The sequence below is a fragment of the Nycticebus coucang genome, chromosome 21 (assembly GCF_027406575.1).
Source record: "Nycticebus coucang isolate mNycCou1 chromosome 21, mNycCou1.pri, whole genome shotgun sequence".
In the NCBI taxonomy this organism is placed as follows: domain Eukaryota; kingdom Metazoa; phylum Chordata; class Mammalia; order Primates; family Lorisidae; genus Nycticebus; species Nycticebus coucang.
In genome coordinates this window covers 13,432,417-13,459,909 of record NC_069800.1, presented here as the reverse complement: position 1 = coordinate 13,459,909, position 27,493 = coordinate 13,432,417, and the positions used below count along the sequence as shown (strand labels likewise).

Below are 27,493 nucleotides of genomic sequence, written 5' to 3'. Positions count from 1 at the left end.
GCAGCAACCCCAACTCAGCCAGACTTACCTCTCTTGCTGCTCCCCACACCCCTCTTACCCTGCCATTCCCTGTCACCTTGCCTGAGCCATTCCTTAGGTTCAAATGTTATTCCCCTCTCCCTATAAAACCTGCCTGGCTAAAGTTCCTCCTCCTTAATCAAACCCCTGGGACCCCAGGGATCTCTCTGTCTCTTTACTGCTTAATTTCTGACCATCTAACCATCAAGTGACCCACCCTGCACCTCTACCGCTGATTGCATGCTCTTTTACTGCTCTGAAATTGGTTCACCACTGGAGGGATCTCTTAAGGGAAAGTGTTATTCTGGGAATTGAGTGGCCACAAGATAAAAGCTTCTGGGAAGAATTAGGATCCAGATTTTGCTTAGGCAGCATGAGGTTGCCTATAAGGCAGAAAGGCATGGAGTCTGGGAGGTTTGTGGCAGTAGCTCGGGAATGAAGACCCAACACTGAGTCTGGCCAACAAAGACTAAGAATCCAGACTTAGAGTTTAGACAGAAGCTTGGGACTTGGCAACAAACTGGAGAACTGACAGGGCAGATAAGAGTAGGCACTTCAGGGCGGTGCCTGTGGCTCAGCGGGTAGGGCGCCGGTCCCATATGCCGGAGGTGGCGGGTTCAAACCCAGCCCCAGCCAAATTAAAAAAAAAAAAAGAGTAGGCACTTCAAGAACAGCACTTGGATCCAGTGAGCCCATTAATATTTCCATCCCAGGGTAAAGATCTGCTTCAGAGTAGGGCTGGGCCTAAGCCTGCAGTTGTCACTCACCCTGCTGTAGATAGGCCGCGTCTTCTTCAGCCTTGTGGTATCAGGTACATGGCATCAGATAAGTCCAGTAACTTATAAACTGTAGTTCCAATTACAAATTAGTAGTATTTTACAAGTTAACATATTGCTTTGTAAGTTGCTTTGTAAATCTTCATTTTCTTTTTGGGGAATGTCTTGAATATTCCCAACTCCAAATGTAATCAGCTCCTTTGAAATAGAAATACTATTTTGTCTTTGATATTTTCTCTCATAGCTTTTTAGAATCATACTTCCCCCAATAGACATTTTTTATTATCTTATTTCATTTTATTTTATTTTTTGAGACAGAGTCCCACTTTGTCACCCTCATTAGAGTGCTATGGTGTCATAGTTCACAGCAACCTCAAACTCTTGGGCTCAGGTGATCCTCTTTGCTCAGCCTCCCAAGTAGCTGTGATTACAGGTGCCTGCTACAGTGCCTGGCTGGGTTTTCTATTTTTTTAGTAGAGATGGGGTCTCTCTGTGGCTCAGGCTGCTCTTGAACTTCTGAGCTCAAGCAGTGTATCTGCCTTTGCCTCCTAGAGTGCTGGGACTACAGGTACCTGCCACAACGCCCAACTAGAATTATGGGTGTAAGCCACTGTACCTGGTTGAAAATTGACATTTTTTAAAAGGTAGTAACTTACCAATCTATTTGGATGCTACTGTGATACAATAATAGACCTAACCTAAAACAGTGGCCAAATTGTTAGACTCTACCACTTAGTAGACTAGAAATAGATAACAAAGAATAAATCCCTCTTTCTGTGTCTTCCTATTCTCATTAAGAATAAAGAAAACTTTACTGCAGTGGGATCTGAATGGAAAAATAATTTTTCCACATGCAGAAATAGAGAATGTAACCTATACTTCAGCCAGAAGTTTTCAATTTCTTAAACGTGACAATTAAGTAAATTTCATATGACTTGTAGAGATCTAACTTTGTTATGATTGACAATATAAAATTAGCCTTTTCTGCTGTTAAGATTATCTCACATACCTATCAGTCAGTGGAATGTGGAGCGAGATTGCCCAGCTCTAGATTTGAACATCGTTAAAGTCAACAAAGGGTTAAAAGTTACTTCCTCTGATAGATTTAAAACTGCTACATATACACAAACAAGTTTTTCAAACTGCCCCATTTTATATATTGTCCAGAGACAGTATAGTTGCTACATTTTAGTTCCTAGATTATATTACAGATATATTTCAGTAAACCACAAGGAACAACCATAGACTCTAGAAGCTGACAGTTTGTGCTCAAATAAGCATCTTCTGCAGCACCTGTTATATTTTATAGGTTCTGTAATCACAGTAACATTCTAAAAGAAGACCTTGAAGCTTACAGAGTAGCTGTCCTTCACCAGCTCCCCAGACACTTACGTGGAGGCTATAACAAAGAAAAGCAAGTTAGGTATTTCTGTCATGAAATTGCAGTTGTGGTGGCCTGACCATTCTTGTTCCCAAATGCTTCAAAATCAAAAGGATCACAAAGTTGCCATCCTCTTGCTAAAATACATTGGGAGTGGTCAGTAGATTAATGGCAGTGAACACTCATCTGAAGGGACTTTTATCTGGCTGAGTGAGCAGGTGGCTTTGGGTCTACTTAGCTTACATTTAGCACCCTCTTCCCCACCTTTCATTATGTTAATAATATAAATAGGGAAGGTAAAATAATTTTCTTTAGAGTAGAATTCAGCTTAACTCTAATACATATTGGTTGCCATCAAGGTGAAGGGATGGGTAGAAGTCAGGATGATAGTCTTTAAATGAACTTTGTCACAAGAAAACTTGACCAGATTAAGTAGTTCCATTTTACATTACCTTCCCCATCTCAAGCTATGGAAAAAGCCAGAAATGAACTTCTCAGTGAGTAGCTTTTCAGCCTAAGGCAGTAAAGGGCAAGAAAACCTTCTTTCGCTTTATTATGCAAGATAAAAATGACAGTGTTAAATTACTCCTTTACAAGGTGATGGAAGAAGCTGGCCTGGGAGGAGTCCTCCTGAGTTCTGGAGGCCACTAGGTGATTACACATTGTGAGACTCTTAAACCAATCTCCAATTTCTTTCTCATTGCCTTTTATATGTGTTTATATACTGTGTAGCATAAACCGCAGATGTGGTATGTGGCATGGAAAGCATGAATGGATTTATAATTCTCTGTGCATTCTGACTTGTTAGACTAAATGATTCCTCGTGTGACTCTCTTAACCTAGGCTGCCAAACTGTGATCCTGGGTAATAAGCTGTGCTGTTTGCATCTACCAGAGTAAGCATTATTAGTTTCTCAGCATTCATAATAGTGCATTGATTTGCATTGTGAAAGGTTGTGTTTCACATGACTGTTGATCTACAGTTATGTGTAATTCAGCGTTCCATGACAAATGATCCGTCTTTATGGCAAACATAAATTTTAAAATTAATGCCTAGAGTCTTTAAGACTGTTTCTTTACCACAGTCAATTTTTAAGACCAGATAAGAAGTCAGGGATGTTTTGTGCTGTCAGCTATGCTCTTCTGCAGTTGGAATCGTGTGTGTGGTGCATGCTGATTGTCACTGGCTGACTCTCTAGCTGGGTAAACAGGAGAAAGTGTTGTGACCTTTGACAGACAAGTGATCAGGTCTTTAAATACAGATTTTTTTTTCTAGAGGATTTTAATCACCACCTTGCTCTAGCTACCTGCTGTGCCCCTCAACATCCAGGAATTTTTTTCTTTCCTTCCTTCCTTCTCCCTCCTCTCTCCTTCCCTTCCTTCCTCTCCTCCTTGTTTTGTAACTCTGGGTAGAGTACCCTGAAGTCATCACAGCTCACAACAACCTCAAGTGCTCCTGGGCTCAAGTGATCCTATTTTTGCCTCAGCCTCCTGAGTAGCTAGGACTACAGGTACCTGCCACAACACCCAGCTAATTTTTCTATTTTTAGTAGAGACAGAGCCTTGCTCTTGTTTAGGCTGGTCTTAAACTCCTGAACTCAAGTGAACCACCTGCCTCAGCCTCCCAAAGTGTTAGGATTACAGGTATGACCTACTGCTCCCAGCCCAAAATTCAGGAATTCTTGTTGAGAACTCCTAAATGAAATTTACCCGTCCACTCTGTGATCTTTCCTGGACCCAATTTCCTTTCCTGGACCTGGCCAATTTGATAAACCATTCTAGAAACACAGTTTTGGGGAGAATGATCTATTCATATTCTTCAGTAGCTAATTACTTTGATGTCATAGTATCCTAAGCTAGGCAGGGTGGAAAGGCTCGTCTAACAGGTTCTGAAATCCTTAAACGTAGAAAGGCTCCACAGGTTAAAGAATCCGTAAGGCGTGCTAAATAGAGCCATGTTTGGCAGCAGCCCTGTCTGTGCCTCTGACTAAACTATGGCAGTCACATCTATCTTTTTAATCTGATCTGTAAAATGGGACACCTGCCCCACAGCATACTCTAATATAGCAGTTTTCAACCTGTGGGTCGTGACACACAGGAACTGTATTAAAGGGCTGCGGCATTAGGAAGGTTGAGAATCACTCCTTTAATATGAAGATTCTGATTTCCTGTTCACAAAATGAAACATCTTAAAGGGGGAAATAAAACAGTGCTGTCATCATTGTTGATTTATGTTCTATCAAAGATTAAGTGTTCAAAAACCTTCATATGAAAGGTGGAAGCCATGTTATTTTATGCGTTTATGAATTATTAAAATATAATTCATGTCATTGGGTATAATTGACAATAGATTTTGCTCATTGTCTTCTGGAAAATATTTTAACATAAAAAATGATTACTTAATAAATAGTTTTATCTTGTATGAAAAAATTATGAGATTACCCCTTATTTATTTTTTTCCAGGTACAACACTCGTCTCTATTAGTGGCCACTTTCTGATTCTTCGGTTGTATTCTCAGACACATGCTGAAAACTGGAGTCAGCTTTATATTGTTAAGATTACACTGTGTAAAAACCTCTATTTTATTCTACATATGTCCAGAGTAAAATTCAGGGTATTTGTTACTTTATCTGCATTTAAAGTTAGGAAATGCTGATATATTTGTTTAAATTGCAGTATTCTGATTGAAAGCCATTTAAAGTATATGAAGTTTAGAATTTAAAGAATATTAAATTAAGAATTTAAATCCTTCCACTTAATTGAAGAAGGATATAAATTAGCTGACATCGAGCTTTGTTTTTTCTATGTGGCACCAATGTTACAAACTTTCCAGGCTCTGCGCCTGTGGCTCAAGCGGCTAAGGTGCCAGCCACATACACCTGAGCTGGCAGGTTCAAATCCAGCCCAGGCCCGCCAAACAACAATGACACTGCAACCAAAAAAAAAAAAAAATAGCCAGCCATTGTGGCAGGCGCCTGTAATCCCAGCAGAGGGAGGCGGAGGCAGGAGAATCGCTTGAGCCCAGGAGTTGGAGATTGCTGTGAGCTGTGAAGCACTCTACCCAGGGCAACAGCTTGAGGCACTGTCTCAAAAAAAAAAAAAAAACTTTCCAGTGTGAAGTAGATAATAGAAGAAAAAACATTTTAATCCTTTGTGCCACTTTGCAGATTTTCTGATTTATTTATGTAGAGCCATGGGCAAGACTCCATTCAAGGATAGTCGTGGCTCTTGGACTTCTTGTCCAATCTTTCCTGAAATGAATCTGTAAGAAAGTTTGATTTTCTTCAACCCACTTTTCTTTAACCAACTTTCTTTAAACCAAACTTTAAGGGTTGCCTTAGCTGTTTTAGAAGTCATAAATCCTACATGCTGACCTCTATTAATAGCTCATTTGCTATTTGACCTCATGCAAGTATTCAGTCAGTCACATTTATCCTTTTGTGGGAAATTAGCACATTAATTATAGGAAACCTTAGCCAGTTCTTTTATATCAAGACCCAAAGGGTAGTTATACTTGGCTGACTGTATTATTAAACAGTGTCTCACCTTGGCTTTGCTTTCTTGGCTACAGAAAGTTATGTGTTATAATCACCAGGGGAACTGTTCTCTGATAATTTGGTTTACCCAACTATTTAGCTAATTTAATTCATCCTAGTTAAACTTACTTTCAAGCCAGACACACAATTGCGTTACTTATAAGAAATTTCCCTGCTGAATGGACTCAAATTTACTGATGACTGGTCAGTACATTTTCATAGTAGGGAAAGCTATTAAGAAACCAAATATATTCCAGATTTTAGTGTCAAAACAAAGAAATTGGATGGTTTTATGACATCATTGAGGTATGGTAGTAACCAAGAAAGGCAAGTTGGGGCGGCTCCTGTGGCTCAGTGAGCAGGGCGCCGGCCCCATATACCGAGGGTGGCGGGTTTAAACCCAGCCCCAGCCAAACTGCAACAACAAAAAAAAAATAGCCGGGCGTTGTGGCGGGCGCCTGTAGTCCCAGCTACTCGGGAGGCTGAGGCAGGAGAATCGCCTAAGCCCAGGAGTTGGAGGTTGCTGTGAGCTGTGTGATGCCACGGCACTCTACCGAGGGCAATAAAGTGAAACTCTGTCTCTACCAAAAAAAAAAGAAAGGCAAGTTGTTGAAGAGTCTTTCTATCAAACCAGTCAGAAGCCTTATTTTGGAAGCTTTTAAGTTTAGGTCAGGTAAAAGTTATAACAATTAAGATTTATTAAAGAAGATTCTGGGACCTGTAGCTCAAGTTGCCAGGGTGCCAGCCACATACACTGGAGCTGACGGGTTTGAATCCAGCCTAGGCCCGCCAAACAACAATGACAACTACAACCAAAAAAAATAGCTGGGTATTGTAGCGGGTGCCTGTAGTCCCAGCTACTTGGGAGGCTGAGGCAAGAAGATTCTGTATTATGCCTAGACTGATTTGTTTTCCCAAACATTTTATTATGAAAATTTTCAGAAATTCCTACAGAAAAGTAAGAGGAACTCTGTAGTGAACTTCCATATGCCCACACAGGGTTTTACGATGAGCATTTTATTGCTTTCCCATATTTACTAATTGGTCCATCCTCCCTTCCTTCCATACATCCATCCATTATTTTTATGCATGTAAAAGTCAGACATTAGTACACTTTTTAAAACTTTATTTTAAATTTTTTTAAACATTTAAAGCTCTGTGTACCCAGATCCACCAACTGCTCACATTTTGCCAGTCTTGTTTTATCTCTTTCCCTCACTCACTTTTTTTTCTTGAGTAGTTTAAAACAAACAACATATCATTTCACTCACAATTTTATCTCTTGCATGTAAGGATTAATACCGGGGATACCAAAAAAATGTATACAAATTTTAAGAGATCTTGTTGGAAGTAAAATTAGTCATTCCCAAAAATTACAGGTAGGATGATTGTGTTTAGCACATCTAGGTACACTTGACCCAGAACAGTACCTTCAATCCAACTTCAGAAAGTAATACATAGATAACATCTCTTAAAATGTGTATACACTTTTTGGTATCCTCTGTATATTCCCATTTAACACAAATCAACAAAACTTTTAAATTTATCTAATAACTAATCCTTATCAGTTGCCTCAATTATCTCAAGAAATGTCTCCTTACATTTTTTTTGTTTGATTAATGATCCAAGTAAGGTCTATATATTTACAATTCGTTATTTCTTAAGTCTCTTTTCATTTTATAACAGTCCCTTTCTCTGTTTCTCATACTACTGATGTATTAAAGAAATACAAGGGCATTTCTTCATTGGACCATTTGTTCTGGAGTATTCACATGCTCAATTTGGCTGGTTATAGGCTTGTGGTAGTTCCTCTTTCCCCTTTATCACCTGTAAACTGCTGGTTGGATCTAAATATGTGATTATGTTCCAGGTGAGTTATTTGGCAGAAGGATATCACAGGTGGTACAAGCACTTCTCAGACAGCATGTGATGCTCTGGATTTCCCATTTTAGTGATATTAAGACTGTTCTATGGGTTTAAATGTTGGAAGATTGTGACTCCAGTATAAAAGTTTGACAGAACTATAATCTTTCATAATCTGGATTTATACAATGGTGACTTTTCTAATTTGTTCATTTCTTCTACATTTATTGGAAGAACTTTCTCTTATCACTCCTTGGTAACTCTGAAATGTATGTTTTTACCACAAAGGCAAGATAAATACTTGATTCTATACTTTTTTTTTTTTTTTTTTCTGAGCTGGAATCTCACTTTGTTGCCCTCTCTGGAGTGCTATAGCACCACAGCTCACAGCAACCTCAAAGCCTTTGGGCTCAAGCAACCCTCTTGCCTCAGCCTCCTGAGAAGTTGGAACTACAGGCACCTGCCACTGACACCCAGCTGTTTTTTCTATTTTTAATAGAGACAGATTCTCACTCTTGCTCAAACTCCTGAGCTCAAGCAATCTTCCCACCTCCACCTCCCAGAGTGTTAAAATTAAAGGTGTGCGCCACCACACATGACTGCCCATTGGTTCTATACCTTTATTTGCCAATTTTCAGAATATTGATTGTTGCCTTAACCAGCCCTAAAATTTTTTTTTTTTAGTTTGTGTTAGTTGTGGTAAATAATATAACATTAATCATCTTAACCATTTTGAATTGTATGATTCAATAGTGTTAAATATATTGACTTTGTGGTGTAACACATCTCCAGAATGTTTTCATCTTACAAAACTGAAGCTCTATCCCTGTTAAACAACTCCCCATTTCTGGTTCACCTCAGCCCCTGGCAACAACCATTCTACTTTCTGTCTCTACAATCTGACACTCTAGACACATCATCTAAGCAGAATCAGACTACATTTGTCTTTTTGTAACTGGCTTATTTTAGTTAGCCAGTTATAATGTCTTCATTATTCATCTATGTTTTAGCATGTGACAGGATTTGCGGCTTTTCAAGGCTGAATCCAAAGATTTTTATTATTTTTAAAACGTTTATTTTTAAGTGAACTTGTAAATTTTTATGTATTTGCTGTGTATAGTGTATTGCAGTCATGTAGTCATTATTCTTTTTGGTGTTCAAATGGTCCCAACTTTGACCTTTCGGAGCTCCTTCAAGATACCTGCTCTCCCAAGTCCTTTTAACATAACTCAGTGGTTTTTGAGAGCTTTCCTACTTTCTGGTACAAGATGTTCCAGACTGAACTTTTTGTTTGTTTGTTTGTTTTTTGAGATAGCGTCTCACTACATTACCCTCGGTAGAGTGCTGTGGCATCACAACTCACAGCAACTTCAAACTCTTGAGCTTAAGTGATTCTTTTTTTTTTTTTTCTTTATTTTATTTTGAGCTTAAGTGATTCTTTTGCCTCTGCCTCCCAAAGTAGCTGGGACTACAGGCATCTGCCACAATGCCCAGCTATTCAGACTGATCTTAATACATATTTTCCCCAGACATAGAAAAGAAACCTGGCTTCTCTTAGTATATAAATACCACAGTCTGGGCAGCAATATAGGTGGCTTACTTTTTAACTCTTTCCTAATAGTATTTTAGTGTTTTGTTTTGTTTTGTTTTTGGTTTGTATTTTTTTGTTTGTAAGTAGACCATAGTAAGAGTATAACAGAAAAAAAAAAAAAAACTGTTGTTGGAATGAAAATGTAATCTATTTCTCTTAACCACATTTGGGAGTCTGACTGTCTATGCAGTGATCTGAAATCATGGCTGTGCTTTAGAATAACTCTGTGAACCTTAACAAAATCCCACTGGCCAGGCCACACCCCAGGCCAGTCTAACTGCACTCTGTAGGGTGGCCCTAGGCACCCAGATTTTGCTACTCTCCAGGCAGCTCTGTATGTAGCAAAACTAAGCTCGCTTAGCAATGAAATCATAACCCAAACTTTAAAAAGTTAAAATATATATATATACTTGGACTCAAATTCCCTTAGTCCAGAATATGTTAAGTTCCAGACTTTTCTGGATTAACTATCTTCTAAATTGACTAAGGCCTTTAAAAACATGAGAAATGGCTGGACCTGGTGGCCCACAACTGTAATCTCAGTACTTTGGGAGGCCCAAGAGGGAGGACTGCTTGAGGCCAAGAGATCAAGACCAGTTTGTGCAACATAGCAAGACCCCATCTCTATAAAAATTAGGAGTGTGATGGCAGTTACCTGTAGTCCCAGCTACATGGGAGGCTGAGGGAAGAGAATGGCTTAAGCCCAGGAGTTCAAGACTGCTGTGAGCTATGATTATACCACTGCACTCCAGCCTGGGCAACAGCAAGATTCTGTTTCAAAATAAATAATTTTTTCTTTTCCCGTGCCAATCTTAAGTATTACAAATCTGTAGTGTTTCCTGCTTCTGTGTTACAGGTCTGAACGAGTGCCAGACTCAGGCTTATTGAAGGAACAGCTGGGTCAGCATGTTGCCACCTTGAAAGAACAGGATAATTCTCTCAAGGAAGAGGTAGGCAGCTAATCTGTCTGAAGTTTTCCCATCAAAAACATGGACTAGAGGTCAAAGTTAGTAATTTAAAAATATGTATTTCGAGATATGTAAGTTATTCATTTGAGGAATAATTATGTTCTTAATAATTTTAAATATTTGAAAAAATGATCATAAGAAAAGTAGTAAGTGGTTGGTTTGTTTTTAACCTTCTGATCTCAGTTTGTGTGATGTTTTCTATAGGAATCCCAACACCTGACGTAATGTTAATTTAGGTCCTATAGGTAGCCTAATTAAACATTATCTACTATGGCATTTTCCAAGGAATTTAGAAGCTTCTTATAATGTTCAGGTTTTCTGTCTCTACTCCACACTTTAATAATACTGTGCTGTCATTCACATCAATTCAGCAAATATATATTGATCCCTTACTATGCACAGATACCAGCCCAGATCCATTGGCAGGAAAGACACAAATAAACTGGCCCTTCCCTTCTGGAATATGATGTAATGGGATGAGTACAATAAGAAAATGGGGAAGAAGGCCGGGTGCAGTGGTTCACACCTATAATCCCAGCACTCTGGGAAGCCGAGGTGGGTGGATTGCCTAAGTTTAGGAGTTCTAGACCAGCCTGAACAAGAATAAGACCCCATCTCTAGTAAAAATAGGAAAATTAGCCAGGAATAGTAGAGGGCACCTGTAGTTGTAACTACTCAGGAGGCTGAGGCAAGAGGATCACTTGAGCCCAAGAGTTTGAGGTTGCTGTGAGCTACGATGAGGCTATTGCCCTCAAACCCAGAGTGATTCAATGAGACTGTCTCAAAAAAAAAAAAAAAAAAATGGAAGGGAAAGAAGAAGGGAGGAAAGGAGGTAGGGGGAAAAAGAACAAAAGAAAGCAAGAGAGAAAAGAAAATGGCAAAGAATATAGGCCTTCAGGAAAGGGAGCCCAGGCCTCTGGAGAAGCATAAGGGCAGACTTTACAATGGAGGGAGTACAGGGGTGTGTGAAGTGACACTTGAAAGACAGGCTTTTGACAAGATGAGAATGGCAGGGGAGAATGGGAGTGACAAAGAAGGGCTGTTTGGAGCCAGAGAACACACTAGAAACCCAACATATTTAGGCAATGGAATTGCCCTTGTGTCTGAACTGTGGGCTCCAGGCTGGGGATAGTGAGAGGAAAAACCCATGAGGTAGTTGAGGGCCCTGTGTGCAGGTCTGGCCCCAGCTAGGGAGATTGTGTTGTGTTTAGTAGATTTTGCAAAGCCCCTGGAGCTTTGTGAGCTGGGCTATGACAGGATTTCTAAGGAAATTTCATGTTTGGTTTGGAACTGAGATGGTGGAGGAGGGAGTCTGCCATGGCCTGATGAAGGAGCCTGGTTGCTGAGGGTGAGTTTGAAGATGCTAAATAGAATGTGGAAACAGTTGGGTCGGCACCTCTGGCTCAAGTGGCTAGGGTGCCAGCCACATACACCTGAGCTGGTGGGTTCGAATTCAGCCTGGGCCCGCCAAACAACCACGGCTGCAATCAAAAAATAGCTGGGCGTTGTGGTGGGTGTCTGTAGTCCCAGCTACTTGGGAAGCTGAGGCAGGAGTATCTCTTGAGCCCAGGAATTAGAGGTTGCTGTGAGCTGTGATGCCACGGCACTCTACCCAGGGCAACAGCTTGCGGCTCTGTCTCAAAAAAAAAGAATGTGGAAACAATTGGAGCAAATTCCCAAGGAAAGTGTGACAGGAAGATCCAAAGGTCCAGATTTAGAGTGTGTGCACTGACGTGTTCATTGTTCCCTAGAGCAGCCACATTCAGGGAGACAGCCCTTCTTTTTCTAGGTTGACTGTCTTAAGAATGTGTCTTATTTCAAAGTATGTTTTTCATCCTTATATATAATATAGGATTTTCTGTCTTTAATTCTTTCTAAACTTTTTAAAATTATTTATCGTCATTCACATAATTCAGGGATTCTGTGTCTGCCGCCCTCAGAGTCAAGTCTTGCTACCTTTGGAAGTAACATTCCCTTGTGGCTGTGCTGTCTCGAGCTTCTGGCAGCACCCTACCAGCCTTTCAGAGTACCACTAGTCCTCCTCAAGTCCCTTCTTTCCTTGCTCCTCCAGTTAAAAGAGAACATAAGGACCTTTTTTATAGCATTTCAAACATACCTGCTTGTGTATTCAGTGACAGGATGAGCCCAGCAGTCCTGTGCCAGCAACCTGATTCACACATGTTCACATTGCACTGTCTCTGTTCAGAGCCTCAGCATCGTTCTCCTCTCCCTCTTCTTCCTACCCCCCCTTTTCCTCTCTTTCTTTTCTCCCCTTTCTGTCATCCATTTTTTCTCCCTCTTCCCATCCTTCTCTCTTCTCCCTCTTGTCCTCTTCAACCCTTCTGCCTTCCCTCTTTTCCTTACAGAAGAGAAATAACTTATTGCAGATATAGATGCAGCTTGTCTTTCTGTGCCTCTCACAGATTTCATGCCCCTTTTTAAAAATAACCTACGTCTCCTTCCTGGCATCTGTGTTTTACTGCGTTATGTGCAACTCATAATATACAGCAATTTGTTTTGTTCCAGGTATGACATTATTCGTGTGGACTTTTAAAACTGTGCTTCAAAAAAACAACACCTGTGTTTTTTTAAGATCCATTCATCCCTGCTGATTAATACAGATCCTAAGAAGGATATGGTTTCCAGGTTTTATTGTCCCTTTTATTTAACACTATTTTGTGGCAAGATCATTTTCCACGCTTGTTCCCTGCAAGTACATTACATCTCAGACATGTCAAGGGTGAAATCAGTGTTAGTTGGCTGTCCTTTGCTATCTAATCGTATATATATTTTAAGATACTGTTTATATTAGAAAATATGTTCCAACCAATCTACTCATAATTTTTTAAATAATCAGGGAAGGCGACTGTCTAACTAATAACTATTGAATCAAATAAAATGATATTTTACCTGCCCTAATGGGGTTTTTTTTTGTTGTTGTTGTTGTTTTGAGACAAGAGTCTTACTATGTCACCCTCAGTAGAGTGCTGTGGCATCACAGCACACAGCAACCTCAAACTCCTGGGCTTAATCGATTCTCTTGCCTTACCTCCAAGTCGCTGAGGCTACAGGCACCTACCACAATGCCCGGCTATTTTTGTTGTGTTGTTGTAGTTGTCATTGTTGTTTAGCAGGCCTGGGCTGGGTTCAAACCCAACAGCCTAGGGTATGTGGCTGGCACCCTAACCACTGAGCTACAGGTGCCAAGCCCCTAATAGGTTTTTGTTCCTTTTTAAATCATCATGATTTCATTTTAGTGACAATTATAAAAATTAACCATAAATTAATAACAAGGTCTGCCCTTAAACTGGAAATAAACAGGCAGTTTCCTCAAACAATTAGGTCATAACTGAAGAAATGCCCAGCCCCAAAGAACAGTGGTGGCAACAGCATGGCAAGCTCTGTGAACTTTAAGACAAAATGCTTTTGTGGGTCCTAGAACTGTTTTGGTTTAGCTATCATCCTTTTACATTTAGCAAAATAAAGTGTCTTTTAGTAAATATTCTGAGTTCAATATCTCTCTTATAGATAAAATCTTAAAAGTAAGTGATTTTCAAAATTTAAGAAAGCTCTACTAGAAATTACTTGGATAAGAGTCTAATGAAGCTCAGAAATATTTACTTTGATCTCTTGGGTAAATGGCTAATTAAACAGCCACATGTAAATGATGTTTACCTGTGGGTCCCTGTGCTGTCAGCTGGAGTCAATCCCTTCTCTTGAGTAAATATTCCATCAAAGCCACAGAAACTCAAATTATGTCCCCTTGAGACCAGATAAGGTCTGCAGCTCCTGCATAGCCTATTAGGCAATTACATAATTGAGCTACATGCTTTTAAATCAGGAAAATTTGTAATTACTTTATGTGAAAAAAAAAAATGAGTTGGGTGCTTCATTAAAATACAAAGTGCTCTAATATTCCTTTTCACCCAAGTGATATCTGTTTCCACCAGGAGAACTTTGTCATAGTAGAGCAACTTGATGATGACACTCATAGAATAGGTCAGGTCCTGTTCCCACTATACACACACCAATTTTATTCACCAGGAATATCCCTTTCCCTAAATGATCAACTATTTTTCTTGTTCTCTTGAATACTTATTTGCTGGCTCATATGAATATTTTCCCATTTCTTTTATTTACTGCATAAATAAAATCCCTTCTCCTTTAACGTAGATATGACTTGAGTGATAATGCTTGCTTTTCTCTTTAAATACTAAAAAAATTACTTCCACTATCTAAAAGGAAGGTTCTTGAGGAAGAGTCTGTTAAACCTGTGTATTAGGAGAAAATATTATTCTCTGTTACATCCATGGTTTTTTTAAATGCTCTCAATTTTCTGTGTCTGTATTAGTAGCACTTGTTTATATATAGAAGGAGACTTAATTTTATTAAACGCTTTGCATTCACTTTCTCTTTGAATTTGTACCAGCCATAGCAGAAATGGGATTCCTTTAAAGCTGGCATGTTTTCTTTAAAATACAAGCAGAACAAAATCTTGGAATGTTAAACGAAAAGAAGAAAAGAAAACTAGACATTATCTTACTATTTATATATAACCCTATTAACAGTGTGGTTTGTATGATTTTGAATGTTTAGTATATTGACGATAATGGGCTGCATTGTTTGTACACACAATCTTGTTTTTTCCCCACTTGTTGCATAGTGAACTTCCTTTTTTGTTCAATATCCTGGCCACTGTCTCTTTAACCAGTTGTCTGTTGTTGAACATTTCAGTTGTCTCTAATTTTTTCTTTAGTAAAAAACTTTCAAAGAATGTCTATGCAATTCAGTTTTTACAAATATCCATGATATTTCCTTAGAATGAATTTCTACATGTAAAATTATTAGGTCAAAAGGTGTGTACGTCTTTCAGGCTTTTGCTACACACTGCCGGATCTCACTCTGGAAGGGTCATCAGAGTTACCAGTAATGGATGGAAATACCATCTGTCTGAGTTCTTAATGAAACTAGATACTATCAACTTTTTTTGGCACCAATTTGAGAGGTGAAAATTACATTCAAGATTTTTGTTCATTTGACCTTTTTATTACAACTGAGGTCAAATTTTTCCTTACTATTTGTGAGCCATTTGTATTTCTTCTTCTATAATTTCCCAATTCATGTTCTTTGCTTCTTTCTGTATTATATTAGTAATATTTTTTCTTATTGACTTGCAAGAACTTTTTTTGTATAAATTTGTAGATTTTGTTGCAATATTATTAGCAGTTTGATTTTTGCCTTTTATTTTTCTTAGTAGTGTTTTGGACACAATATTTTTTCTATTAATATCTCCATATATTTATGCATTGAATATCACAATTGATAAGTTTCTGGATATAAAGTAAGAGTTAGCCTAGATAGGGACCTAGGCGCAGTGGCTCACACCTATAATCCCAGCACTTTGGGAGGCCAAGGTAGGTGGATCACCTTAGCTCAGGAGTTTGAAACCAGCCTGACAAGAACAAGACCCCATCTCTAAAAAATAGCCAGAACTTGTGGTGGGCTCCTGTACTCCTCCCAGCTATGTGGGAAGCGGAGGCAAGGGGATCTCTTGTGCCCAAGAGTTTGAGTTTGCTGTGAGCTATGATGCTATGGCACACTACAGGGTAACAAAGTAGAACTCTGTCTCAACAACAACAAAGAGTTAACCTAGATAACTCAGGGGCCTAAACATAGTAGGATTCATATTTAAGCCGAACTTCCAGAAAAAATCTAGTACAATTGAGCAAATAATTCTGGGAATAGAACTAAGTATAATTCTTAGAACAATTTATCTGTCATAAGATCTGAAACATGGAGGTATCAATGTCAGTCATTATGCAAATAGTGTGCACCCTGGCATTTAATTTCCATTCTCTTTCTCCTGGTTCCTGGGAAGACTGAAAAGTGAGAGACTATTTTGCTGTTACTAACTTAGGCTTCAGACTGCAGAGAACAGTGAAATAATTTCCAGTTTTCCTTCTTAGGTTCTAAATGTGTATAATTCACAGAGAGCCTTTATTAGCAACAGATAAGTTAAATAAATCTCAGGCACAGTCCATTCATAAGCATTATCAGAGGCTCATGGTAAAATTATTGCCTGGTGATATTTTTCAGAGAATAAGCTTCACTTTGCAGAGCCCACTCAGCCCTGCATGAGATGTATGAGGCAACCTGTTAACTCTTCTCTGGGCTTTTATCCCTTTGCAGGTATGGGTTAGTGTGGTTAGTCTCAGACTGCAAGCTCCTTCAAATTGGGGTTTTCCTTAAAAACATACCTTTGTGGGGATATCTGCAAAATACATTTTGAGACTGTGTTATACATTTTTTCCCTGACTCTGAAGAAGTTGCTTTTGCCTACGACCAGTCCCTGTCAGAAGCTGACTTTTTTTCTTTTCTTTTTTTTTTTTTTTTTTTGAGACAGATACTCATTCTGTGGCCCTTGGTAGAATGCCGTGGTGTCACATCTCACAGCAACCTCAAACTCCTGGGCTTAAGGAACTCTTGCCTCAGCCTCCCAAGTAGCTGGGACTATAGGTGCCCACCACAATGTGCAGTTATTTTTTGTTTTGGTTGTCACTGTTGTTTAGCTGGCCCAGGCTGGGTTCAAACCCTCCACCCTTGGTGTATGCAGCTAGCGCCACAACCACTGTACTACAGGCGCTGAGCCAGAAGCTGACTCCTGCATGAGTCCTTGCTCTTCATTTTTCCCTGTCTGTTAGGGACCGGCAGAGTGGATTCCTTCACGGATGATGCCCATGGGCAGGTCTGCCACTATCTTTGTTGGCCCCGTGGTTCAGTGGAATAAAGCTAACCAGCCATTCTCATATTGTATGAAAACTTATCTTTGAGAAATTAGCTATAGAATGGTCTTAAAAGATAAGTCTTTTTACAAACATTTCTATTAAAAAAAGGTAAGAAATCCTGGAGATGAGAATTGAGTAATGAAGATAAATGGGATAAAAGATAGACAGGCCCCAACTTACAGTGTTCAACTTATGATTTTTTGACTTTATGATGATGAAGAAAACATACTTTAAGGATAGTATTCAATAAATTACATGAGGTATTCAATACTTTATTATAAAATATGCTTAGTTTTGGATGCTTTTTCCCAACTGTAAGTTAATGTAAGTTGCCTGAGCAGTTTAAGGTAGGCAAGGCTAAGCCATGATAGATTGAACGCATTTCTGACTTAATGATATTTTCAACTTACAATGGGTTTATTAGGAAGTAGTCACAAGTAGTAGCATCTGTATATGAAGTAAATTAAATTGGTATACAGCGTACCTACCAAGTTACCTGCCTCACCTTGGAAAAGAGGGCCCAGGACAGAATTAGTAGCTGTGGGAATATTCTTATCTAGCATACAGGACTTAATAGAAAGGTGTTTGTGGTATTATTTTTTCTTCAAGTACTGTTTTTTTTTTTTTTTTATGTTTTTTTTATGTATATATTTTTTTATTGTTGGGGATTCATTGAGGGAACAATAAGCCAGGTTACTGATTGCAATTATTAGGCAAAGTCCCTCTTGCAATCATGTCTTGCCCCCATAAAGTGTGACACACACCAAGGCCCACCCCCCCCCGTCCCTCTTGCTGCTTTTCCTCCCCCACCCCACAACCTTAATTGTCATTAATTGTCCTCATATCAAAATTGAGTACATAGGATTCATGCTTCTCCATTCTTGTGATGCTTTACTAAGAATAATGTCTTCCACTTCCATCCAGGTTAATACGAAGGATGTAAAGTCTCCATTTTTTTTAATAACTGAATAGAATTCCATGGTATACATATACCACAGCTTGTTAATCCATTCCTGGGTTGGTGGGCATTTAGGCTGTTTCCACATTTTGGCGATTGTAAATTGAGCTGCAGTATACAGTCTAGTACAAGTGTCCTTATGATAAAAGGATTTTTTTCCTTCTGGGTAGATGCCCAGTAATGGGATTGCAGGATCAAATGGGAGGTCTAGGTTGAGTGCTTTGAGGTTTCTCCATACTTCCTTCCAGAAAGGTTGTACTAGTTTGCAGTCCCACCAGCAGTGTAAAAGTGTTCCCTTCTCTCCTGCTAGCATCTGCAGTTTTGAGATTTTGTGATGTGGGCCATTCTCACTGTGGTTAGATGATATCTCAGGGTTGTTTTGATTTGCATTTCTCTAATACATAGAGATGATGAACATTTTTTCATGTGTTTGTTAGCCATTCGTCTGTCTTTAGAGAAAGTTCTATTCATGTCTCTTGCCCATTGATATATGGGATTGTTGGCTTTTTTCATGTGGATTAATTTGAGTTCTCTATAGATTCTAGTTATCAAGCTTTTGATTGAAAATATGCAAATATCCTTTCTCATTGTGTAGGTTGTCTCTTTGCTTTGGTTGTTGTCTCCTTAGCTGTAGAGAAGTTTTTCAGTTTAATGAAGTGCCATTTGTTTATTTTTGTTGTTGTAATTGCCATGGCAGTCTTCTTCATGAAGTCTTTCCCCAGGCCAATATCTTCCAGTGTTTTTCCTATGCTTTCTTTGAGGATTTTTAATTGTTTCATGCCTTAAATTTAAGTCCTTTATCCATCTGGAATCAATTTTTGTGAGTGGGGAAAGGTGTGGGTCCAGTTTCAGTCTTTTACATGTAGACATCCAGTTCTCCCAACACCATTTATTGAATAGGGAGTCTTTCCGCCAAGGTGTGTTCTTGTTTGGTTTATCGAAGATTAGGTGGTTGTAAGATGTTAGTTTCATTTCTTGGTTTTCTATTCGATTCCAAGTGTCTATGTCTCTGTTTTTGTGCCAGTACCATGCTGTCTTGACCACTACGGCTTTGTAGTACAGACTAAAATCTGGTATGCTGATGCCCCCAGCTTTGTTTTTATTACTAAGAACTGCCTTAGCTATACGGGGTTTTTTCTGGTTCCATACAAAATGCAGAATCATTTTTTCCAAATCTTGAAAGTACGATGTTGGTATTTTGATAGGAATGGCATTGAATAGGTAGATTGCTTTGGGAACAAATACTGTTTTTTAATTGGGACATCTTTATATGTGACTTAGTTGTGCTGGTGGGGAAGAGGAAGATACCATATGTGGCAGACAAGAGGCTGGAGAGCCCGACCGACAGCTGAGGTTGGATTCCAGGCAGTAGGCGCATGGGAAGCTGGAATGTGCAAAGGTCACTGAAGGGAGCAGGCTGAGTGAGGCAGGAAGGGGCGAAGTCAGTCCACAGGCACTGCAGCCCTTCCCACCCTGGCCCATCTATGGGCCACACTTTCCCATCAAGGCCACCATGACCATAGATGCTGCAGGCTCTCCTCCTCCTCTGTTTTCAATCTTATTATAGCACTTTATTCAGTGTGTATGTATATATATATATATTTTTTTTTTTTTTTTTTTGAGACAGAGTCTCACTTTGCCACACTTGGTAGAATGCCATAGCATCATAGCTCACAGCAACCTCAAACTCTTGGGCTCAAGCAATTCACTTGTCTCAGCCTCCTGAGTAGCTTGGACTACAGACACCCACCACAATGCCTGGCTGTTTTTAGAGACAGGGTCTTGCTCTTGCTCAGGCTGCTCTGGAACTCGTTCGCTCAGGCAATCCACCCACCTCAGCCTGCCAGAGTGCTGGGATTACAGGTGTGAGCCACCACACCCGGCACAGTGTACTTTTGAAGCCCAGTTGGAAGCCAACTAAAGCAAAAAAGAGAGTCTGCTATGAAAGGGTAAAGCAGTGAGATCAACGGTGTCACTGTTGGAAGAACAGTGAGAAGTAATGGAGTCATTGCTATTCCAAAACAGTTACAGCATCCAGGAGAGAAAGGAATGATAAAATTGTTTATTATTTAAACAATTATTTGTTAAAAACTTATGGCTCTTTCCATTGTCTGCAAATTCTACAGTAAAAAAAAAAAAAAAGTTAAAGGAAAACTTTATTCCTTTAACCATTTTATTTTGTGTGTTAAGACAGTGGCCATTATGAGGGCATGTCAAAAGACTTTTAATTATAGCTACTGCATAAGATAATATAATGTAGATATGCATATTTGAGGCTCGTTGAGAAGGTATGGATTATTTTAAATCTCAGAAAAAGTAGATTAGATTTTTCATTACAGGTTTTGAGCTAGTTATTTTGGTTCATAATTTAAAATACTTTTCATATATCCAGGATTATTGAGCACAAACAGACTAGGTCAGGATGGGTAGAAACACCCCCAGACAGTCCAGAGAGCACACTGATAATTGACAGATGGCAGTGCAAGGAAGTTCTATCTATATTTCACCCCACTTTTCTTGGCCAAATTCTAGAACCATGTGCAGTGCGGTGGCTAGTGACAGGAAGCAACCATGGCCTAGGCCAAACCTCTGTAATCTTCAGAAATGGGTACTGAGCAGGTCATCCCAACAGTTACCACAACTGCAGTACAGTCAGGGTCTAGTTTAGAGAAAAGCCCCTGGTCACTAGAGCTGGGCCACAGAAAGGTATTAGCTGCAAGGCTAACTTGACATCAAGTTCTTTGGCCAAGGAGATTAGAATTCCTTAAATTCCCCCAAATCAACTGCTCCACCTCTTAGGATAGGCCGTAGGTCTCAAAAGCCAGCCAATCCTACCAATGTCAGGGCCAAAGAGAGTTACATTGAAGTGTCTTAAAAGCCAAACGTGCAAGACTAGATCTTCCAGGCTCTGCTGCTCCCTGTCCCAGCTTCTTTATTTCTTCCATGTTAGGAAAGGTTATTATTTCCCTCTTGTTCACTGGATAAGTACATCGTTACCACTTTGCTCTTAGACTAAAGATGACCCAAGAGGCTTTGTACAATTCTGCTCTTCATATTAATTTATAATGTTTCGTGTTCATTTCCCACAGGTTGGACACTGTCCTGTTTTACTGTCACTGTCAGATAGCAATAAAAGATCCCTACCATTACCAAGGTTTCCTCTCTACCTGGACAAATCACCACTTCTTAGTAGGAAGTGAAAGAGAAATGTGCCCTCTGGAGCAGGAAGATGTGAGCAGTGGTTGTCTACTCTAAGTGTAACTCTTGTCACTAGCATATTTTATTTGGGAAGGAAAAGTGCTGCTTAGAAATTAAACATGATGCAGGTCCTGTTAACTGCCACTTTTTTTTCTACCTATCATGTTGGCTGTGATAAAAATCTGTGTCGTTCTCCTTGCCCAGGACACATGGGGTAATACAGGAAAGACAGTCTATTGGCCCTTTGGGAAAAAAATAGGCAGGTTATTGTGAGTTTCCCCAGCTCTCCAGCAGACTTCAGGCAAAGTGCAGACTGTCTTATCCTTGGTTGAAGATTAGGATTTGGAATAAGAAAAGTTACCTTCCTGCTCAGTGCATCCTCCTCAGCCACAAATTTTTCTATAATCTTTCCATTTGAGGGAAGTTCAGGGTCATTTCCAGGAGGATGGTGATATTGTAAGGTCACATTTTTCCAGATCTCTGTCTCAGTCCAAACCAAATCTGTCTTAAATACCTGGAAAACAAGATCCATGCAATGAAAGAATAACTTTTTCCTTCAAGAAGAAGGTGTGTGTGTCTGACTTTATATATATCAAAGGGAGACTAAACCAGCACAGATTAACAGAGGTAGTCACGTCTCATATATATATATACGCCATAGGAGGAGAACACTTCTGCATTGCATAAGCTTTAGTCCTCAAAAAAATATTATTTATGAGGGTAAATTATTGGAAATAATTAAATTATGCTGGAAAATAACCAGATGTTATTTTATCTTATGGCATTTTAATTTTATGTAAATGTCAGGAAGCAAATTAAATCCTAAATAAAGCTTACCCTAAAATTATATTTAAAGGCAGGATTTTTGTGACCAAGGGGTATATGACTACAGTTTGTTTTTATTTCTTGTATTCTCTTTGAAACACTGCAGGCTCTATTGAAAAAAGCCCTTACAGAAGAATGTGAAGATAGGTCGACTGTTCTCAGTAATGAATCATCTTGCAGCTTGCTGTCCATTCTGAATGACAACAGTGAGGTAAAGGAAGCCAAACCTGCCGTGAGGCTGAACAGTGTTCCTACAAGGGAACAAGGTAACTATTGTCAAAACGGTCCGTCTACAGCAAAAAAGGCATTCAGATGTCAGTGTGACATCCTCTTTCTCAAGATACACCTTTAAAATAACACCGACTAGAAAATACCTCTGATTTTAATAAGCGTGGTGTGTTTTTTGTTATATACCACCACACCTTTAAAATAACACCGACTAGAAAATACCTCTGATTTTAATAAGTGTGGTGTGTTTTTTTGTTATATACCACCTTTGGTAAGTATATATGTTCTCCTTTAGTCTAATAGGAATGGGAAACCCTAACTGTAGGACTGTAGTTCTATTGAATTTCTAACAAAATAAATGTGTTTATAAGTTAAGACTAATAAACAAAAACTAATCACTTGGCAATAGATAATTTCAATCCCACGAAGATGAAGATGACTCTATTAAAATTATTCCTAGGCCAGGTGCAGTGGCTCACACCTGTAATCTCAACACTGTGGGAGGCCAAGGCAGGTGGATTGCTTGAGCTCAGGAGTTAGAGACCAGCCTGAATAAGAACAAGACCCCATCTCTACTAATAGCAGAAAAAAAAAAACTAGCCGAGGGTTGTAGCTGGCACAGTGGAGGGAGCCTGTAGTCCCAGCTACATGGGACACTGAGGCAAGAGGCTTGCTCAAGCCCAAGAGTTTGAGGTTGCTATAAGCTATGATGACACCATGGCACTCTACTCAGGGTGACAAAGACTCTGTCTCAAAAAAAACAAATAAAATGGGGACTTTACCTAACAAATGCAATCAGTGTAACCTGGCTTATTGTACCCTCAATGAATCCCCAACAATAAATAAAATAAAGTAAAATAAAATGATTCTATAAAGTACTATGAAGTTTTTTGATATCATTTAATAAAGTTTACTTATTTTAAACATGCCTTTCAGTTAGAACTTTATTAAAATATAAACAGATAATTAAGAATCAATGAATTTATGACCCCAAAATTTAATAGCCTATTTTTATTACCCAGAAATTATGATTATTTTAGCATTACTGCTAAGACATACTAGTAAACGGCTTTCGTGGTATTTATAGGACAGCTGTGAGTTGCTTAGGTCAGTATACATGTGCAGGATTTGAGGCTCACTTCTTTTAAGTCCTACCTAAACTTGATAGATGTCAGGCTAAATTATTTTGCCTGAAAGCAACAGAGATACCTTAGTTTTATTTTTATTTATTTGAGACAGAGTCTCACTATGTCACCCCCGCTAGAATGTCACAGCTCACAGCAACCTCACACTCTTGGGCTTAAGCAATTCTGTTGCCTCAGCCTTCCAAGTAGCTTGGACTACAGGCACCCAACCACAATGCCCAGCTATTTTTTGTTGCAGTTGTCATTGTTATTTAGCTGGTCTGGGCCAAGTTCAAACCCGCCACCCTCAGTGTACGTGGCAGCCACCATAACCACTGTGCTACAGGCGCCAAGCCTAGATACCTTAATTTTAGAATAGATTTTCTTTTAGGAACAGTATTATTTCAGATAAGAAACTAACCAAAAAAAAAAATGAGGCAGGAAGGCTGTGAAAATAAAAGAGAATGTTAGTTTAAAAACCCAAACAAAGATCTGTTCCTTAACTTTGTTTCTTTTCTTCTTTTTTTTTTTCACATTCAGGATCAAACAACCTGAATGTGTGTTCCTTAATTTTGAAAGACATTTTTATTATGTGTTCAATTTTTAGACGTTTCAAATGGCTGTGGAGACAAAAGCAAGGAAGAAAACATTTCAGCAAAGATCCCCATCACAGGTAAAGCTGTGGGTGCTTAAGAGTTTCAAGGGAGGACTTAGCCTTATTATATAATAAGAACTTACTAGGTCAGTGGTTTGTGGACCCTGCGAAGAGCAAGTGTTCAGCTATCTACATGCTGGAGAGCAGGAGATTCACCATAAGAGCAGAACATGCACTCTTGCTAACATAAGCTGCGGTGGAAAGTAATGGTGTCTATTGAATCCTTCATCATGGTATTACACGTTTACACTGTAAGCATCCTTGACCCTTCTGTGCCTGTGTCTATGTGAAAATGTCCATCTCCAAGAGGAATGCCTGGTCACTATATGGCAACCTGTGAATGTTTCTGATTTTACTCTTTTCTTTCCTATAGTAACTGAGTGTGGATCCTTAAAATAATAACAGGGAAAAAATGTGTCAGCTGTTTGTACGTCTGACAGGAGACTTCTTTGTACCCCAGTTACCAAGTCTGATAATTTAAAAATAATACCAATCAGGCTTTATCAACACATATCAAGGTTTCTACACATATATTAGGCTTATTTAAATAGAATCTGAATGATACCATTATATTCTTTAGTTTTAACATAACAATAGAAAAACGATTAGTATGCTGAACAGAGTTCTATTTGTAATACATATAAATTTACTAGTACCTTATTTTGTAATGTGGTGTACAGCTTCATTATAAATTCAAAGGTCTAACTTTAAACATTTATATAAGTTAAGTGCACCATTGCACCGAGGTACTGAGGCATGCATCTGCATATGTTGTACTCTTGTTTTTGTTTATAAGCAAAAAAGAATGGCTTGCTGTTGTGGCAACACAATTCATGATACGATGATTAATTATTTAAATTTATGTTTTTATGATGAACTCAAGGCCACACAGCTTGTGTGTTAGATCTTGAAGTGAACACAAACTTTAGGATTTGAGCTCTGAACTCCTTCCATTCCACAACGCTGCTGCTTCTATTTTGCCAGAAAGGCAACTACATCAGGATGTCTGGGTCAGTTAAACATTAGTGTATATTACAACAGAAGATGAGCTTTGCTTGAATGCTTTTGAGGGCAATGATGAACAAAGCCATACCTTTCCTTTCTCTTGGGCCAGGCCTAGAGAAATGGGCTACTGGCAACGATTTCCAAGTATGGATTTTACCAAGAGGTTAGCTTTATATAAAGTGAAGCAAGCCTGGGCATACTTAGGCCTCTGAGACCATGTTTAAATGGTAGGATACTCAGGTCAGTGTTTTAGTGTTACATAGGCCAGGAGGAAAGTGATGCTTATCTAGATTTTGAGAGAAAGTCTCCCTTTGCATGTATCTCCAAAGTGAAATTCCTTGCATTGGCAATTTCATTTGTATTCACACTAACTTCATTTTCAGCGTTAAGCAAGCGTTAGTTTTAACAAATGATGCAGCTTGTGCTAAATATCATAAAAATCTAGTACCTAACACAGTATCTGGCACACGGTAGGCACTTAATTTGTCAAGTAAATGAATTAAAATGGAAATATTAAGGAATTTCCTTAACTGTTTATTGATTCAGGCCAGAATACTATCTCTTTCAGTCATTCACTTCACCAATACTTTCCCACCCCACGTGCCCATCCCGGCAAAACCAGTCTCCTTAAGCTCCATGTGAAAAGGGCTCTCGGCTTTTATCTCAAGAGGATTAAGCCTCTAAGAATGTCCATTCAGCCTCTCATTCTTTTGACACCGATTCTCTTGGTCAAGCTGTGTTGAAAGTGGTTGCCTGACTGTGCCGCTCCTCACTGATATTCTTTGGCAAGCTGAAATACCAAAGGTCATACCAAGGCATCCATTTAGAATCTTTCTGGGAAGTCAGCAAAGATGTAGAAGGTGCTACTTGGAGCTCTGAGCAGTGCTTCCCAAAATATTGCTTGAGTTTTACATCTAGCTCACAAAAGAGCTAGAAATATACAGTGGCTAGGTTGTCATTGGTGACTAGATTTGTCCTGGGAGAAAAAAATTGCAGTGACAACTTTGAGCTATCGAAGTATAGTGGCATAACACCTTCAGTCCTGGGACCTTACTTAAGAACACGCATGCTTCACTTCTTCTATCCTGAAGTACTTTCCTAACAAGAATCAGTAAGGATGTGTTACCTGCTGAGCCTGGGACAGGGAACCATTGGGGAATTTGTGCAGAACCAAAGAAACCATGATATGCTTCTGCACCCAGGTGGTCCATTGCCGCCCACATAGCCCTGTCTTCATGATGGGGCCTGCGACCTGCTGTTTGCAGTAGCCAAGCATCATTACTACAGTACAGGGTGTTGGTATTTATTTAACATGACCATGAAAGAATAAAAAGGAACACCTTTCTGAAAAGGTGCTGTTGACTGCATGCTTCTGCATTCAAAGAAATAAACTCCTAAGTGCCGAGAGAAATTCTTCACAGTGGTTGTACAGTAGAATCTCATGTGGAGATTTAAAATAGATCCATGCCCTAGCCAACCTTGGTCAATTATATCAGAATCTCAGGGGATGGGGGACACAGGCATAACTGTTTTATAACACATATAGGTGACTTCTTAGGCTTGAGAACTACAGAGCAGGGATCTCAAAGCTAAAAGAGCCCTTGTTCATCATGTTGTACAGCCCCCTTATTTTGCACAGGACACTCAACTTGAAAGAAAAAAAGGTCAGGCTTTAGATATTAAAATTAGGGGTCTGGGTTGTATTATTTTCCTAGGGCTGTTGTAGCAAAGTATCATGAAACCACAGAGGCTTATTCTCCCACAGTTCTGGATGCTCCAAGTCTGGAATAACGGTGTCACCAGGGTTGTGCTTCCTCTGAAGGCTCCAGAGGAAACTCCTTTCTTGCCTTTCCCAGCTTCTGCTGGCTCTTGGCTTGTGCTAGCGTCACTGCAGTCTCTGCCTCCATCTTTGCATTGCTTGCTTTTCTGTATCTGTGTTCCTTATAAGGATACCAGCCATTGGATCTAGGGCCCACAGTATTACACAATGCAGAATGATTTCATCTTGAAACCCTTAACGAACACATCTGCAAAGAACCTATTTCCAAAATTAAGTCACACTCTGAGGTTCATTTGGAAGGGGCAAGAAGCTACAGGTGGTGAGCAGGGCTTTCTTCATATTTTGTGTTTTTATCATGCAATTTATCTTATACAATAATTATTCCTGGTACTACTATATAGTCCTACCCTGTTTCCCCGAAAATAAGACCTACTTACAGGAAAGATAAGACGTCCCCTGAAAATAAGACCTAGCGCATCTTTGGGAGCAAACCTTAATATAAGACACTGTCTTATTTTCAGGGAAACAGGGTACTACTACTTAATGATAAAGACATCCTGTTTTTTTTGTTAGTTTTCTTTTTTTGGGGGGGGCAGGGGAAGACAGAATCTTGTTCTGTTGCCCTGGCTAGAGTGCAATGGTGTCATCAAAGCTCACTGCTGCAACCTGAAAGTCCTGGGCTCAGTCTTCCTGCCTCAGCCTCTCAAGTAGCTGGGACTACAGGCACTATCACTACGCCAGCTAATTTTCCTATTTTTTTGTAGAGACAGGGGTCTCACTCTTGCTAAGTTGGTCTTAAAAC

The 27,493-nt window shown here is 39.3% G+C and overlaps 1 protein-coding gene across 10 annotated transcripts in view; it reads left to right on the top strand.

Moving 5' to 3' along the window:
• KIZ (kizuna centrosomal protein) overlaps positions 1–27,493 on the top strand; it is a 153,209-nt gene that overhangs the window by 103,543 nt on the left and 22,173 nt on the right. For 8 of the 10 annotated variants that reach the window (XR_008376530.1, XR_008376531.1, XM_053574108.1 and 5 more), the window contains 3 exons: positions 10,022–10,115; positions 22,006–22,165; positions 23,859–23,924. Coding sequence is in view for 8 of the 10 variants with exons in the window: in XM_053574108.1 (XP_053430083.1) it covers positions 10,022–10,115; positions 22,006–22,165; positions 23,859–23,924 (320 nt within the window). In the remaining 2 variants the exon portion in view is untranslated. The remainder of the gene's footprint in view (positions 1–10,021; positions 10,116–22,005; positions 22,166–23,858; positions 23,925–27,493) is intronic. The other 2 variants (XM_053574110.1, XM_053574106.1) reach the window with 1 other exon arrangement.